The sequence below is a fragment of the Semicossyphus pulcher genome, unplaced genomic scaffold (genome assembly GCF_022749685.1).
Source record: "Semicossyphus pulcher isolate SPU_LCO1_2020_fin unplaced genomic scaffold, fSemPul1.0.p SCAF_6, whole genome shotgun sequence".
Classification (NCBI taxonomy): domain Eukaryota; kingdom Metazoa; phylum Chordata; class Actinopteri; order Labriformes; family Labridae; genus Semicossyphus; species Semicossyphus pulcher.
In genome coordinates, this window is record NW_027211737.1 from 28,778,813 (window position 1) to 28,795,523 (window position 16,711).

General features: G+C 42.5%; 1 protein-coding gene across 1 annotated transcript; it reads left to right on the plus strand.

Moving 5' to 3' along the window:
* Positions 1 to 2,778: 2,778 nt before the first annotated feature.
* Positions 2,779 to 15,399, plus strand: arhgap25 (Rho GTPase activating protein 25). Its single transcript, XM_069683744.1, has 11 exons — positions 2,779 to 3,129; positions 5,994 to 6,196; positions 7,570 to 7,657; positions 7,886 to 7,999; positions 9,068 to 9,272; positions 10,727 to 10,859; positions 10,989 to 11,062; positions 11,276 to 11,397; positions 11,885 to 12,039; positions 13,530 to 14,065; positions 14,482 to 15,399. The coding sequence occupies exons 1-11, from the start codon at positions 3,066 to 3,068 to the stop codon at positions 14,681 to 14,683; spliced, it is 1,896 nt and encodes a 631-aa protein (XP_069539845.1). The 5' UTR covers positions 2,779 to 3,065; the 3' UTR covers positions 14,684 to 15,399.
* Positions 15,400 to 16,711: the final 1,312 nt, after the last annotated feature.

Below are 16,711 nucleotides of genomic sequence, written 5' to 3' on the forward strand. Positions count from 1 at the left end.
CATAACAGTCGATTGTCTTCTGTGGTGGAGGGAGCTTTAAGTCTGATCAAATAAAAACAATGACATCACTATGACATCATCAGGGTTATCTGATTGAGTGTGGAAACATCAAGATTCAACCTACATTTACAAAAACACTGCAGTCAGGGAGGGTTTAATGAAAGATGTTATTGTGTTGCATTGTGGGAAATGTAGTATCAAGCATAAAACCCATACTAAGGACAAGGGCTCAGAATATCAGAATATCTCTGATGCATCAGTGGTGGTTCGGATTTAAATGATAATCTCGATAACCAGACGTCCACGGTTTGCTCCGGTTGTAACTCTTGATTTTCCTGGCTGACGGTCGCTTTCCTTTTCAGACTGTTTGCTTCATCTGAGCATCGAGTTTGTTTCTTTTTCTTTGGATTTTCACTTCTTGTTGAAGTTGTATCTGTAGTCATCCATCTTTTCTTTGTTTGTTCAGCCAAAGTAGATTACTGTTTACTCACAACACTTGCAGAGAGCGGAAAAGCAGCCGCTTAGCTCCGCCTACCCTCTCTGGCAGACCGACCACTGCTGGCTGATAAACTCGTCAGTAACTGGGCGCCACTTGGGCTTTTTTCCGTGAAAGTCGCACCAGACATCCAGTCTGTAATACTGCAAATGCAAAGGCATTGCAACACACATTAATTTAAATTACATTTTCGAGATTATTACTTTAAATCTCTTTCAAAAAGACTGTAATTTTTTTTTTTTTAACTTTCAGCGTGCAATGACATGCATTTAAAGACTGCAGGAAGATCTGTACGACTTGTTTGCTGGTTTTGGTTAGTAAAGGTAAAATTAAAAAGGCTTTCACCATAAAAAGAAAATCAAAAATATTGTTACAATTATTTTGGCCAAGTTGCAGAGGAGCTAAGGCATTGTTGCAAACATTAACGTGATATTCAATGTACAATATCTGGGTCCAACTCCGGTCAGACACACTAGGCTCCAGTCAGCGTACTACACTCATTAATCAACCAATCACCTCAAGCTGTCCATCATGTCCGAGTCATCGTTTACTTTTTATCCCATCAGAGAAAAGAATTGATTTCTCCTCGTCAGTTAAACCAAATGCACTCTGTGGAGGTACCACAGGTGTAAGTGTGACCCAGACACGACTACGTCTGTGTTACAGGACACAACAGCAATATGAACATCCGTACAGTCGTCAGTGTAGCAGGGATGTGAGGGGTCAGTATCTCTGTGTCTCTATTTGGTGATGAATCAGGGTCATTTTGGAATTAGTTTTCCGCCTTAAATTTCCTTTCATCAGATTCTTTCCTCAAGAATTTTACTCTTAAGCAAAGGACTCAAATTTTAAGTAACTCCGAATTTACTTCCTTTTGGCAATCAGTAACACAACATTACAAGTCTGTCTCCTTATTTGAAAAAAAACTTCACTCATACTTTTGTTCACTTCATTTGTGCGTCTGTGTGATATCCAACCAGTCTAATGCTTAAAGTATTTATTTTATTTACTGTAAGAAAATGAAGCGTTTCAAAGTTACTATATTGTACATTTAAGAAGATGTTTAGAGATATGTTGAGTGTTCTTAAGTATTTTGGGTTAGAGGAATATTTAAAGTGTTATTATTGCCATATAGGAGAGAGTGTTGAGATAGCAGAGAAGTATTGTCTCTGTCGTTTCCTGCTGTGACCTTCGTGCAGCTGGGTGTTTCCTTGGCTCCTTCCCCCGGTAGCTGTCGTGTGTCAACTTCTGTCGCAGTGCAACTTGAAGCAACGCAGATACTGTAGCACTGTGTTGCATCGTCTCCTTTTGAGTAGACAGGAAGTTTCCAGAGTAACGTGAGGACTTGCTTGCCTCCGAGGTGGTTATGATGCTTGTGGTTTGAGCTCTGCTGCTCTGCACTGCCATTTCTCTGCCCGGTGTCACAGACGGCCACTAGAGAGAGCTGGAGCTCCTGTGGTCGGCCGATCGAGCGTGACACTGATGCTGCAATCTGAGCAGGAAGGTTTTGACCCTTTGTTACTGCTGTTTGATACATTCCAGTACCACCTGAAGCTAAGGATTGCTAACATGGAAGCAGAATATGAGGGATTAACATACCACTTATAAGAACCCTGATTGTCTTTTAGTTTCATGGCACCCAGAAAACACATCAGTGCCGTTTTCTAATCAAACAGTGCCACAGTGCTGGTGTGAATCCTGCCCAGCCAGGACCATATAAGGAATGTATGGGAGTTATGTCTGTCCCCACACACTGTAGGCTCCCCCCTTTTGTGGACATTTTATTTTGTGCTTATTCTCAAGCTGTATAATTTCAATATATTCTTAAACAGTGCAATGGTTTGTGTTGAATTGTACATTTGTCTAGAGAAAATTTGCTATCTTTGATGCTGAAATGTGCTTCGCCTTGGTACAAAGAAAATTAAAGTTGTGAAAAAAAATCATGTGGTTTGATGTGTGTGACCTGGTTTCTTCCCTCTTGGCCTCCTTCCCCTTTTTGAAATAGATATTCTGTTCATCCTCCTAACACTCATGTTATCAAAGTTTTATTGATTGAAATGTGGGGGAAAGATGCAATCACTGCATTCAAGTGTGAGCAGATAATAGAAATACAGTTTTAAAGTCTGCCTCGTGCAGTCTTGTGTGTTTCGTTGCAGTCTGAGATGTGAAGCGACAAGCTTTCTGAAGGAGTCAACCAAAAGGTGAAAACCATTTCCTTTCTGAGCACACTCGTGGTTTCTCTCTTTCTGACACCAGTGAATGTTAGTCATTAGTTACTTCTCTACGAGCCCTGGAGCTATGCATCTCTCAGTGAATCAGCCCGGGAACCATTTATAGAGAACTCTATCAGAACAAGTATGAACATGGAAGTAGAGGCAGCATGAAAGGACGCGTTTAGAAGGGCTGAAAAAAAGAAGAAGACAGTTAAACACACAGGAAGTAGGAAGTGTGATCTGCGATATCTCCACTTAGTGTGTGTTTGAGTGTGTATCAATGTGTGTGTGTGTGTGTGTTCTGGTGGCTTGTATGTGTGAAATGAAACGCTGACCTGTGTTGTGACTTAAGGACAATGTCTCTGAAGCTGCCTCGCAACTGGGACTTCAGCACCTTCAAGGCTGAGACAGCTCGCATAGGTAAGCCGCCGGCCGTGCTGCGTTCACTGTCAGCACCGTGAATGCAGTGCTTCCACTCTTCACATTTTAGGCACATTTGTTTGAGCATCTAGCTGTTTTTTAAAGACAATGCATATTTCTCCTTTTCTTCAAAAATACATATTTTTTCTAATGAATTTACGTTGTATTCAGTATAATTGAGGTCCCATAATATTGGTTAAGTAATGAAAGGCATTATGTTACGTTTTTATGTGACAGATTTTTCACCTTGTTTTTCTCAATTTGGATTTATATGTATGTCGGTGGCTACCTGCTACCTGCTGATAAATTGTTACTATATCAAAACCTAGATTGACATTTAAACAGTCACTTAATTCACTTAAAAGTTTTTGGTTTAAAATAAGTTAAATGAGGCCTATGTGTGCCGTCATGTAACCGCGCACAGGTCTAGGCTTACAGGTGCCCTGCTAACCACTCTTTGCATGTGGCTTGAATCAGTGCATGAAACATGCCTTGTTTCCTCTCAGGTTCAGATGGCACAACTGTTGCAACATCCAGATAAAATGTGTTTGAACACAAGTAGAGACTGGAGGAATTCTTTACATTACAGTTGTGTTATTGTTCACAGCTTGCGTCATATTAGCTTCTGCTCTAATCACTTTTACAATCAGTGGTGCTGGTTGCTCAGCACTGTGGAAGGAAGTTGCTGCTGTAGCTAATCTATTTTATCTTCTTCTTCATGTTGAGTGAAAATCAGCCACTTTTCTCCTCATGCTCTTCTTTTAGTATGAAAGCTTGACCTCCTGAAAGCTGGCGACCCCTCATGATTCATTTACCCTGAGACGTTCTGTGGACTATGAGAGATCTTATAACCTGGAACTGTGGTGACACAGGCTCTCAGCAGGAAACTGATGCAAGAGCTCAGTTTCTGCAGAGCTCTGACTTTGTAGCTGTCCGCATGTGTCTGTGCCTACACACCTATGTAAATACGTATGTATATGCGTGTGCAATGCATGTGTGAAAACCACCAAACTGTCAGTGGACAGGAGTAAATTTTGATTCACAGATAGACTGACCGTGACTCATGCTGACGCAGTAAACATGAAAAGATTAGGGGAATACTCAGGGGGAAACTGCTTTGGTGCTCGCCTGCTGAGAGTCGAATGAAAAAGACTGACACCACTTACATCTGTTTGGAACTGAAGTCATACCAGCAGCTGGTTAGCTTAGCGTAGCCTAAATACTAGAAAAGGAGTAAACATTTTGTCTTGCTTTCTCCAAGAGCAACAATTATCAAAGTCCACCCACCTAAGGTTCACATTTTTAAAGATTATTTTTTTGGCCTTTGGCTTTATTTATAGGACAGCTTGAAGATAGACAGGAAATGTTGGGAGTAGAGAGTGGGGGCTGACATGCACCAAATGATCAGCAGACGGGCAGACCTGCGATCAGTGCGACGAGGACTGTAGCCTCTGTACATGGGGCGCCTGCTCTACCAACTGAGCTAAACAGCGCCCCCTAAGGTTCACATTTTGACAATATTTTTTGGACGCATTACCAAAAGAGCTAAGCTAGCTGTTTCCATTTGTTTTATAGCTTTCAAGCTAGGCTAACAAGCTACTGGCTCTAGCTTCATAGTTAACATAAGCCATAAGAGTCGTATCGATCTTCTCCTTCAATCCTTGGCAAGAAAGCACCGGGGTTTCCCCCCCCCCAAAATGTCAAACTTGTCATAACCCCTTTACATTCAACTCAATCACACATGCCATCATAATGTGCTACTTTAAGAAACTTCAATCAAATCTTCACATCCTATTGTGCAGGATCATGAGTCTTGGCCTGTACATCCAATTTTAAATGTCTTCATATCAATATTTAATGAGTAAACCGTCCTCACAACAGTGTTAATTCTCCCTGTATCCACCTTAAGCCTAAAGGTTTTGTATCTGCTGTAAATTCCTTTTGATGGTGGGTGCTGAACACTCCTTTAAGGAGCTTTGGGCTTATGTGGGCTCATCATGAATTGAGGCGAGGTGCAAGCAGCTGTGTGTGTGTCAGGCTGAGGGTGTGGTGTCACATCGTCCTCTGTGTGTGGGCTCAGGGTTCCTCAACAGCATTTAACTTTCCACTGATCAAGGAAGGGTGATGCTAGTAAAATTAGACCAAAGAACTCTCAAACCTCTAGGTGGAGACCTTCAAAGTGTCACTGGCCCTCCAGCGATGATGTGGCAGCTTCCTGTTTACCCCAGTGCGGCCCTTCCTCTTCTCTTCTCCTCTATCATCTTGCTTAACCGGACACGGTGAATTTAAGAACAACTGAGCAAGAAGGCTCCATCTAATCAATCTATCTCTGCGGTGCTACCACCCAGCGTGTACCTCACACCGTCTCCACCTTCATGGGCCACGTAGACCTGTTTCCTCTGGTCTTTCAGCTTTCCATTAAATTGAAATGAGTCTAGGGTGACATGTTCAAAAATCACAATATAGGATTTGTTAGTTTTAGTTCAAGTAAAGTTTTAAGTCCAAACATAAACCTGATGTGTGACCTTTCAAGCTTATTGTTTGCGGGTCAGTCTCATAGGGACCACTCTGCTATTTATATGGAACAATCACAGTCACATTCATACACATTCAACAGGAAACGGGTCAGCTCACACCAGCGGTTTCCTTTCAGCCTGAAACTGTTTAGGCTGTAAAAATAGGCCACAGTGAGCAGCCCCTCGACCTTGATAGGCTGATGCATATTGATATCAAAAGAGGAAGCTCTGCTGCAGTAGAGCATTGCGCTGATATTTTGGAAATGTTTGACGGCTCCGGCTGTGACACAGCAAGTTTGTTGTTGTAAATGACACTTTTACCTACCACTGTCTTGTGGTGTTCTGCAGCGCGATCTAAGAGTGTGATACCTGGAGAGGGAGGCCCCGGCCCGGGCTCACCGCGCTCCTCCAGGTCCATGGAGAGGCCGCTGAAGGCCGGCTGGCTCAAGAAACAGCAGAGGTCTTTAGTGAAGAACTGGCAGCAGCGTTACTTTGTGCTGAGAGGGAGCACGCTGACCTACCACAAAGATGACAAGGAGTCAACTGTCCAGGTCAGATAGTTTATTTTACTCTCACTAATGCTAATATTTAAATCTTAAGGTATCTTTGTCATTTGTTGGCATGGAACACATGTAATAATAATTTCCAGATCAAACATTGCAAAAATGTAAAGGCTGCAATTCACTTTTGAATGCATAATTATATACAAGAAGACTGTCATCAAAAACATGCCTGTCTCTACATGTTGGCGCTCCACTTATCTTACATTCATATGTACAAGTAATAAATTCAAACATGCATGATCCAGCTGTTGCATTTATCAATCTAAAGTTAGTTTTAAAAGTTCCGTATTAAAACTCTTGTATGTTCACACCTTAATTCACAGATTTATAAACAGCTTGTTGTTTCCAATCAACACCACAAACACTCTAGCTCTGTGGCTAACTCTGCACACTTCCTGTGAACAAATAAATGACGGTTGAAGCCTTATTAAAGAGACTTTCCATAAGAGAGTCCTTCTAGTTAAAAATGTATAACTGTTTTTTAGTGCTTGATTAGTTCTTGTTCATGTGGTTAACATTGAACTCCTTATAGTGTTTAATATCATGCCATAGATCCGTCAACTTGTGACAATTACGAGATGTGAGTCTTCCCTTGAATATTGTGCAATGTGTGTGCAAACTTCCAAATAAGACTAGTACCTTGTCATTAATACACATGTCAGAGCTGGCTAGACATGTGGGGAAACTAAACTTCTTCCCTTGCTATGCAGGGAGTGTGGTCAAATTTGCAGACTGTATCAACATGTAAAATTAAAAACAACAGACAAAACAAGCCTCAGCTTGATAAATAACGTGTTCGTTTATTTGGGTATAAATTATAAGGTTCACACTGCTCACTCCTTCATTTGTTTTATGCTTTCTTTCCAATTTACCTCTGCTTTCAAAATAACTGGTAGCGACACAGGAAGGGAGCATTGTGAATATGTGAAACATCCCATTCAGGCCCACTGAACCCAGACAGGCACATTTAAAGAAATAACAGTCAGGTCAACTTTTGGCCTTCTTTTTTAAACAGGAATAAAGCTATGGAGCTATGGGTGAGTAATTGGTGATAGAGGAAGTATGCTGTAGGCTACATACTGTCAACCAGGAAATACACTGTACTGTACTGCTGTAATGTAACACTGGACTCAAACAACATGAGTAGAAAAGTAAATAATCGTACAACACCAGCGGGCACTTTCCTGCATTTGTCAGATTATTGTAAGCTCTTGCTACACAATTTACAAAAGACTATAGAGTGTCTGGTACCTTCGAAAGTGAACAGCTAATGTTAATGGCAGCACATGGTGGTCTCTAAGGGAATATACATTACATGACATGACAGACTTATGTGCTTTTTTCTGTTTTCTGCTCTTCAGGGAGTCATCCAGCTGCGGTTCAGTAAAGTTAATGAACTCCCTTTGAACTCAGATGAACCTGGGAAGTACCTCTTCGAGATCATACCACGTAAGCATGTGATCAACCCTTTAGCGGGAGAAAAACTAACAGCTTTGGGCAGTCTTTGTGACAGTATGCAAGGTGTTTTCAATAATGGTCCAATTCCAAATTGGTTACACGTTCCTCTCTGATATCTGCCTGTATGACAGCATTTACCTGGAAGTCAGCCGACAACTGATCGCAATCTCTATCTCAGCTTCTCTGAAAATACTTATTGAGATACCCATCATTCCACAGGTATGGCTGGAGACAGAGAGCGATGTCCCTACGTGTTAATGGCAAACTCCCAGAGCGACATGGAGGAGTGGGTCCGTGCCATGCGCAGGGTCATTGGAGTGCCAACAAGCGGAGGTTCAGTAAAACCTTATGTTATTAAAACTGTGTGTTATGTGTGACACTCAAACTTGGCTTTTTAGAAAATAAAAGAATAGCTATAAAGTTTCTTAATGTGATTTAAAAACTAAAACCAGCAGTAATTAGCTTAGCTTAGTTTTGAGACTGGAAACAGAGAGAAACTGAAGCTAGTTAGCTAGCATCCAAAAATGAAAAAAACTGCCTAGCTTAGTGCCTCACAACATTTTGTTTTTAACATTTCTAACTGATTATTCAAATAAAATATGACTTTAGAGGTGCTAGTAGTCAGATTTTGTTTGATTTTGTTACCCTGTTTCCAGGCTAGCTGTACCTGTTTGCAGTCTTTGTGCTAAACTAATGTAAGCTAACCAGCTGCTAGCTGTAGCTTAGTGTTTACCATCCAGACATTAGAGTGGCAGACATTCTAATACTTTCAAGTTAATAGAAATGTGTTCATCCCAACAAATATTTGTTCTTGTGTAGCCGCCATTACTGCTGTGTGTTGCTGTCTGCTGTCTGCTGACTGTGACAGCAGCATAGTGGGATTAAAGTTGTTAGACAGCTGCCTCCAGTTACAGATGAAGTTACCTTAATCAGGTGATCACATTTAGATTTTACATATTAGACATCAGTTACAACAACAGCCTGATTACAAAAAACTTCCACCACATACGTGATGATGCGCTGCGTGATATAAAGTTATTCCACTAGCTAGTTAGATGAATCATTAACAGCTGCTTATAATCATCACAGACTAGTTGGATTGGCAAATACGTTTTATATTCATTCAGCAAGTATTTTCTATATGTTTGCTAATACAGCTGGTCTGTAATGATTATAAGCAGCTCTTGATTATGCTAACTAGCAGAGGAACATTATATACGAGATCATTTCATTACTGATGAACAACAAAATGCCATCGACAGGTCAGTCAGAAAGGGCCAAAGTTACTGTAATAATAATTAATCGATAATACTAATATAATAATATTCTTTATGCGCTTCTGAAGGCCTCTGCGCCATTCTATTTACGGTCCCCGTGTTTAACCTGTCTGCGTCTCTGCAGTGTTTGGAAAGGGGCTCAGGGACACAGTGACGTACGAGCAGCGGTTCGGGCCTCACCTGGTGCCAATCCTGGTGCAGAAGTGTGTGGAGTTCATCAAAGAACACGGCCTGGATGAGGAGGGCATCTTCCGCCTCCCCGGTCAGGACAATGCTGTCAAACAGTTCAGAGACGCCTTTGACGCCGGAGAGAGGCCCTCCTTCCCCAGGTAACACACACACCTAACCACTAAACTAATACCACATTTGAATGTACTATATATAAGTATTCTGGTTATTGACATACACAGGAAATGAGTAAAGTGTTCAAGCGGTTATTTGGAGAGTGAAACATCCCCTAAACTCTAAGAGGGATTTCCTTTGGAATTCGTTGTGACATGGTTGAGCTAAAGAGAGTCACTGCTATATAAGGCGAAGACTGTCTTCACCTCAATGAATCGACACATCAGCTTTTTTACTAAGAAAGCAAGGAGAGATGAGAGAGATGCAAAGTGGCTGATAGATCTCTGTTTCAGAGCCGACACCACATCCTGTACTGGCAGGCACACAGGAGGAAGCCGGCATTACTCAACATTGCAAGCTCCTCTGACAGAGCACTGAGCACTAGAACATCTCTTTCTAACTTGTTTATGTGTAATCCAGTAGCCAGCAAGGGCTTCTAAAATATGGTCAAGATTTAAAGAAGAAAACAGTAGTGAGTTTTTCACTTAAATCTGTGGTTCCCAACTGGTGGGTCGGGACCCAAAAGTGGGTCACGGAGCTGTTTTCAGTGGGTGCTTGAAAAAAAAAGAAAAAGTTGTGCAAGAAGTCTATGCTGTGCTTTTACTTTGAAGGATGTGGGTTGTGCAGTAGTAGTGTATTTTATTCACACTCCATGTATCCGCTGACTGGATAATCCCAGCGTCAGTTACATTCTTGAAACTTGATGAGGCCGACAGTAGTCGCATTTATTTTGAGTTTATTCTGTTGAAAAAAAAAGTTAAGTCTGTTAACTGAATGATTTGTAGAAGAAATATGTTCCTCTTCTGCACTGCTGGGCTATTATACTGTTTTGTTTTGTGATGTTGACATACTGCGATGGTTTGGTTCCCTCTCAGGTCCAAACTGCACCATTTTTCATTAATTAAATTTGAGCGGTAGAAAAATTTCAGGATTTGTCATTGAGGAGGTGGTGGTGGGTCCTGAGGCTAGAGCGGTTAAGAAGCCGCTGCCTTAAGCTGTATTCATTACAACGTTGAAAGAACAAAACTGAATCCTGCCGTTATATAATCCTCTGAGAGATCCAAGATGGACTTTGCTGAAAGGATCTTGTTTATACTCCACAGAGCTTTGTAAAACATTTACACAGATCTTGTCAAGTTGGGGGAAAAAAAACCTCAATAAAGCTCGAAGCTCACAGACACTTAGAGTAAACACTGAAAACCACAATTACTATAAACAATTACACAATGTTTCAACGAGCACAGCAACTTAACATGCACGTCTGTACAGTCCAGTGTTATATTAGATTCATGACAGGTCCAGGGCTTCTATATCTGCTGGGCTGCTATTTCCAATTTTAATATAATACAAGCAACTCTTGCAGCCAATGCTGGCTCCATGTAGTGAAAAAAACAAGTGTTTATGGTTTGGATGTCTGTTGTTTATGTGTCATTACCTGCAGTGACACAGATGTCCACACAGTGGCATCACTGCTCAAACTGTACCTGCGCGAGCTGCCTGAGCCTGTGGTGCCCTGGACTCAGTACCAAGACTTCCTGGACTGCACCATGATGCTGGACTCCAGCAGGTCGGAGGTAAAGCTACATAATAAAGGCTTTATAATGTCTGTATCCAAAGACTGTGTGAGTGTGTACCTGAGGGAGAGAGGCTGGCATTTTCTTTATGTGTGTGTCCTTCAATCTCTCGCTTGTGCGTCCCCTCAGGGTTGGGAGAAGTTGGACAAACAAATTGCTCTCCTCCCCAGAATGAACTACAACCTCCTCAGTTATGTCTGCCGGTGAGTAAAAGCCGCAGAACAAAGCATTATGGGATATTCCATAGAAAACTAAGGCTGCCTTTGTGGTCAGAGAGGATGCCCCATTACTGGAAGCATGCTTGTTGTTGTACAATCTACCGGATCTGACGAACGCTGTCCTGAGATCAGTTTCTCTTCCTCTCACATACTGGCCTGTGCGCCCTAACGAAGCTGATCGTGTCTGTCTGTTTGCAGGTTTTTGTTTGAGGTGCAGCAGCACTCCAATGTGAATAAGATGAATGTAGAGAACTTAGCCACAGTGATGGGGATCAACCTGCTGAAACCTCAGATAGAAGACCCCATCGATGTGATGAAGGGTAAGGACACTGAACCAACATGACCATATGTGGATGTGTCTGAAATTCTATCATATGATGCATCTCTCTGTCTGTATAACTCACCATCTGGTAAACCAAAAGATGTGCGTCTATAATTCCCTTAAGCAATGTTATGTAGCAATACTGTAAAATGACTACATCCTTCTCTTTTTTTGGACACTTTTTAGTGAAGCTTTTACAAAAAAGCCCTTACAAGGAAGTCTCATTTAGAAACCCTTGTAATAAGTGGTACTGATGAAGTAGCAGAACTATGTGCTACTTTCTCAATCCCATAGACTTTACCACATATCTCATGTCTGCTACATGACGTACAGAATGTCTGTGCGGCTGCGTCTAACCTAAACAAAGCAAGAGTAATCCAGCTCGAGTGAGACTGCATAAAGTGAATCAAGAATTTGCATAAGAAGCTGAAGATAACAAATCTCGATCACAGTCCTTTTACATCTGTGTTTGTTGTTCTTTGCAGCAACTCCCCAGATCCAGAAGCTGATGACAGTGATGATCAGACAGCATGAGACTTTGTTTCCTCTCTCCAAAGACGTGCTTCCCTCCTCCCCATCAAACAAGGCCGAGAGCCAAAAGAACACACCCCGAAGCTTCGTGGGCTGGGAGTCTGCAGAGGTACGAGCGGCTGACCACACATTAAGCCCCTGTTATGTGTTCAGTGACCTGTTTATGGCACTGCACAGGATATGTCTTAGAAAGGACGGAAAGGACACATGCAACAATACCCCAACAATTCATGTTGATAGAAAAAAGTTGTCATGTATCCACGGTGAATTTCCTCGGTGATTGATACCATCTCTTTATACAGCCAATGATTGGTAGGGTAAATATGTTCAGAACAGTTAGCTTAGCTTAGCATAAAGACTGAAAACAGGGGAAGCAGATTGGCTCTGTCCAAATGCAACAAAACGTGTGTCCCTTTTCAACTAAAGAGCTAATCAAATTAAATTGTATTTTGTTTAACTGACAGATATAAGAGTGGTGTTGATCTTTAAATCCCTGGTTTTCCCAGAGTATTTAACTACACCTTTGTTGTTTGAATGGCATCGTGTGAAAAAGAAAGCTGTGTTATGAGAACAACTCGGAGTTTGGCTCCCGGCGTGTCAAGGGCAAGTTCCAACACAACACAATAGGCTGGCAGACAGTGGGTGGTGTGTTGCATACTCCGGTCGGCAACAGTGGCTAGCTCAAACCGAGAGCTCCCCACGAGCGGCCAGCCCAGGCGGCGTCTGTAGACGTTTCTTGTTGGTGATTGGTCCAAAAAGAAACAACCAAGTGGAGATAGCGGGCTTCTCGTCTTTGTCGTTATCAAAGCACAAAACAAAAGCGGCTCTGGTGTTGGAGTTCAATCATCACGGTGGTGTAGCGCCCAAACTTCTCACTGGACACTGTTACCCAGCAAACTTAGTACACCTGAGGAACTGGGTTAATTGATAAGCCCCGCCCACTAACAGCCAAAAGAAAGAGGGACCGAATAATGTGACTACTAAAGAGCATACGGCTTAACCTAACATTTGATAAAACATGGTTAAATGTAAGCTGACCTTCCAAGACTAACCTTTAGCATATGAGCAATTTATGACTCTATTTACAGCCTAGTGTAGTATGAGTACCTGCTGGCTTAAGTACTAAGATGTACATTTTTTTGATGACTGTATGCTTTATAAATGCTCTTTAGCCCACTGAGGTATGATTAAGTAAGTAATATCCAGGACATTTTTATATATTTAATACATTTATTAAGTAGGGGCTGCATGTTGCTGCAGTGGTTCGGGCTGTTGCCTCACAGCTAGAAAGTTCCGGCTTCAAATTAGCATGCATGGTTTCCTCTGGCTTCTTCCCACAGTCCAAAACCATGTTCGTTAGGTTCATTGGTGACTCTAACCTGCCTGTAAGTGTAAATGTGGGTGTGAAAGGGCGTCTCTCTCTATGTGTCAGCCCTGTGGTTCACTGGCGATCGGTCCAGGGTGTAACCTCGCCTCTCACCCAATGACAGCTGGAATAGACTCCAGCCTCCCGCGACAGGATAAGCGGTGTCGATAATAGATGGATAGAAGCATGCGTAGTATATTTGAAGTAAATGTTCTGTCATGTGCTTTTCTCAGATGGGTGAGTCTGAGTCTCCAGAGGAGGAGGACGACAATGACAGTCCCACTCCAGACAGAGGAAACTGCAGCCCCTTACACATACCTCAGGAGCCCCTCTCACCTTCCACAGAAGACTGGTCCGGAAGTCCCCGCAAACGCACTCAGACCCTCCCCACCTTCAACTGTCCCCTCACAGGCATGGCAGCTAAGGCCGGTGCCCTCAACAGGTGGAGCCGCGTCCAGGAGAGCATAGACGAGAAGGGGGGGACTTTGTCCGAGGACATTTTTAAGATCCTGGACCTCCGGAGTTCAGGTTCGTTTTTCGGGAGGTCTCAGATCAGCAACAAGGAGGGAGAGGACAGACTAACAGCCCGGAGAGGAAGTGACAACACAGGTTCTTCTACTGCTGGGTCCACAAAACCTGAGAGTGACGCGCCACCCGCCCTGGTGCTGTCTCCTCAAAGGATCCTAGGGAACCCGATGCTGAGCAACTCAGTTCAGCCGGTCAGCAGTGAGTGTGAGCAGAAGAAAGACAGCCAGCAGCTTGTACAAAGGTAAGAAATCAACTGGAGAAACAGCAGCTTTCTCACGCTAACTGTACTGACTGACCCATACTAACCCCGACATGTGTTCATCACTTCTTAAGGTTGTTTCAATAACATAGCTAAATACCAAAAAAACATTAAAATAGACCTTCAGGAACTATCTCAGAACACTCGTGATCTTAGGAGGAACAGAAAGACAAACTAAAGCAGAAAATTGGTTTAGAACCAAGAAAAGGAAAGTTTATTTAAATTCAAAACTGATGAAGCAATCTCCTGTCGCTGGCTAAATGTATTTTTGGACCGTACTTTACTCACAAGGTCTTGACATCTGGACTGGATTCATTTGTTTGTGCAATAACGGACATTGGTTCCAGAAGTTTCTACTGTTTATCTGAACCCTCTGTGTCGGTCACTGTCTCTTGCAGTCTGCAGCAGGAGAACAAAGAGCTAAAGGCCACAATAACGGAGCTCCAATCCGCTCTGGAGGCAGATCGCCGTCGTGTTGCCACTCTGGAGATCTGTCTGAGAAATGCTGAGCGCAGCCGGGACGAGGCCCAGAGACGCACCGAGGAACTACAGAGAGACAGTCAGCGGTTCCTCGCCAAAGAGCAACAAGCTCCCACCTAACAGTCATGTTCAGACTCACTGGTATACGGATTTATGGGTTAATAAACTCAACAGAGCTAGTTTCTTATGAGCTGGTTGTCCCTCGGGGTACTGGAGGGTTTCCGTTTGAGTTCTGTTTGGTCCTCAAGATAAATTATTGGCTCAGTTGTTTGTGCCTGTGAAGAAAGTGTTAAGCAGAGATCTAAATAGGCTCTATTTTCAATATGCTCATGAAAGACTTTTAACAGTTTGTTCCTCCCTGCTGAAGGATTCCTGTTACTGTGTATGAACTGCTTTGATCTTGTGTAGCTGTTACACAAGACATGCACAAAAAGAAACACCATCCCTGGAAGATTATGTACCGATTTTGCAACTTCAAAATGCAATTATGAGTTTCTACAAAAACTCCAAGGCCGAACAATATCAGCTTAAACCGACCCCTCTGATCAGAGGTCAGCTGGACTGAATCATCCTGATGGTGGGCAGAGAAAATGCTGTTTCATACATGGAGTAAATTGTCCGTTATTTGATGTTTAATTTGAGTGGTAAAGTAATAAAACTGCAGAAATGTGAGTCTTTTTGTTGATGCATTAAATAATCTTACAACACATATTTACTTTACACACATTAATGTCATCAGCATCATTACTGCAAAGCACAATTGTTCACACGACCATCAAAATTGCTGTGTGAACAATTGTGCTAAATGTTAAGAGTTTAACATGCTGATGTTTAACCACTGGCTGTATAAATAAAGACTTGAGTTTGGCATTTGGCTGCCGCCATGTTGGTTTTCTGGAACCAGAAGTGTCCATATTTGGACGAGAGGGTGGCGCTGGAGAGAAGCGAGCAGAGGCAAACGCCAAGTTATCAAAGCAGCCTGTGGCCATGGCTAATTCATTAGCTCGTGAATGAGCTGACCAGAGTTGTTTATTTATCAGACTAAGGAAGCTAAGAAGCTACACGGTAAGCCATAATATTTGTCTGATAAAAAAAGTCTTCAAAAGGCAGCAACAACACAAACATGGCCACAGTTAGTGACTGCTGATAGCAGACAGCTATAGGCACCCGCCTGTCACACCCCTATTCATGCATAACTTCAAGGCTTAATTAAAAAATTTAAATTTCATCCCTCAGTTTTCATGAATGTAAAAGTAAAGCATTAAACATACACTAGTGAAGTCGGGCATGTTATTATGGGCCACTGGAGTTTGCAGCTTGTTTTTAACGAGCAAAATGTTAACAATCTTTAGCCCCTTTTGCATAGTCTCAACTGTTATGCCTCTGTTACAACTCACTGTCTGTGTAAAAGTCATGGAGGCAGAATTGTGGGGTGAAGTCAATCCGTCACAGAGTCTGCAGCAGAGGTAGTAGCAGAGGCGAAACAGGGTCTACGTAAACGGTGGAGCAACGGTGCAGGAGCAGTGTGTGTATGTGAAGCTCGTTTGTTTACACATCGTGCTGCTTTTGCAAGGCAATAACGCTGTGCAAAATCACACACTGTAACAGCAATATTTTATGGTGTTTGGTTCAGTGTAAAAGTATAAAAGTGGCGTAATGGAAGAGCTTTGTTACGGTGCTGTTGCAAGATCTTTGGCTTTTATTTAGCGTGTTAGCATCCTAATATTTGCTGTATCTGTTTAAGGGACAGACTGCAAGCTTTTGTTTCCCTCGTCTCCTTAAATCATGACACTGCTTTCAGTTTGTTAATGATCTGCTGAGAAGGGCAGGAAGACGTGGACAAGCTCACCGCTGCCTCCACACACACCTGCTTCACCTCAGGGAGATTCCTGCTCGAGCCACGCACGGGCCAAAAACTGCTGAGACCGACATAAAGCTCTCCATACTGCACGCTCATTCAGACACACGCTCTCTATAATACAGCAGAAACAGAGACACACACACACACGCAGCTAGGAGGTAAATTAATTAACATACTCAGACATTACTTCCTGTGGCACCAACAATTGTGCCCACAGATATTAATACACTGTCCAGTCTCCATTATGCACGGACAGAACGCAGCCATGTGATCCAGCAGCAACAATA

Coding starts and splice junctions, on each gene's coding strand:
- arhgap25 (XM_069683744.1), top strand. CDS start 3,066: ATGTCTCTGAAGCTGCCTCGCAACTGGGACTTCAGCACCTTCAAGGCT. Junction 7,658..7,885: donor CCTCTTCGAGATCATACCAC/GTAAGCATGTGA, acceptor ATCATTCCACAG/GTATGGCTGGAGACAGAGAG. Junction 11,063..11,275: donor CTCCTCAGTTATGTCTGCCG/GTGAGTAAAAGC, acceptor GTCTGTTTGCAG/GTTTTTGTTTGAGGTGCAGC.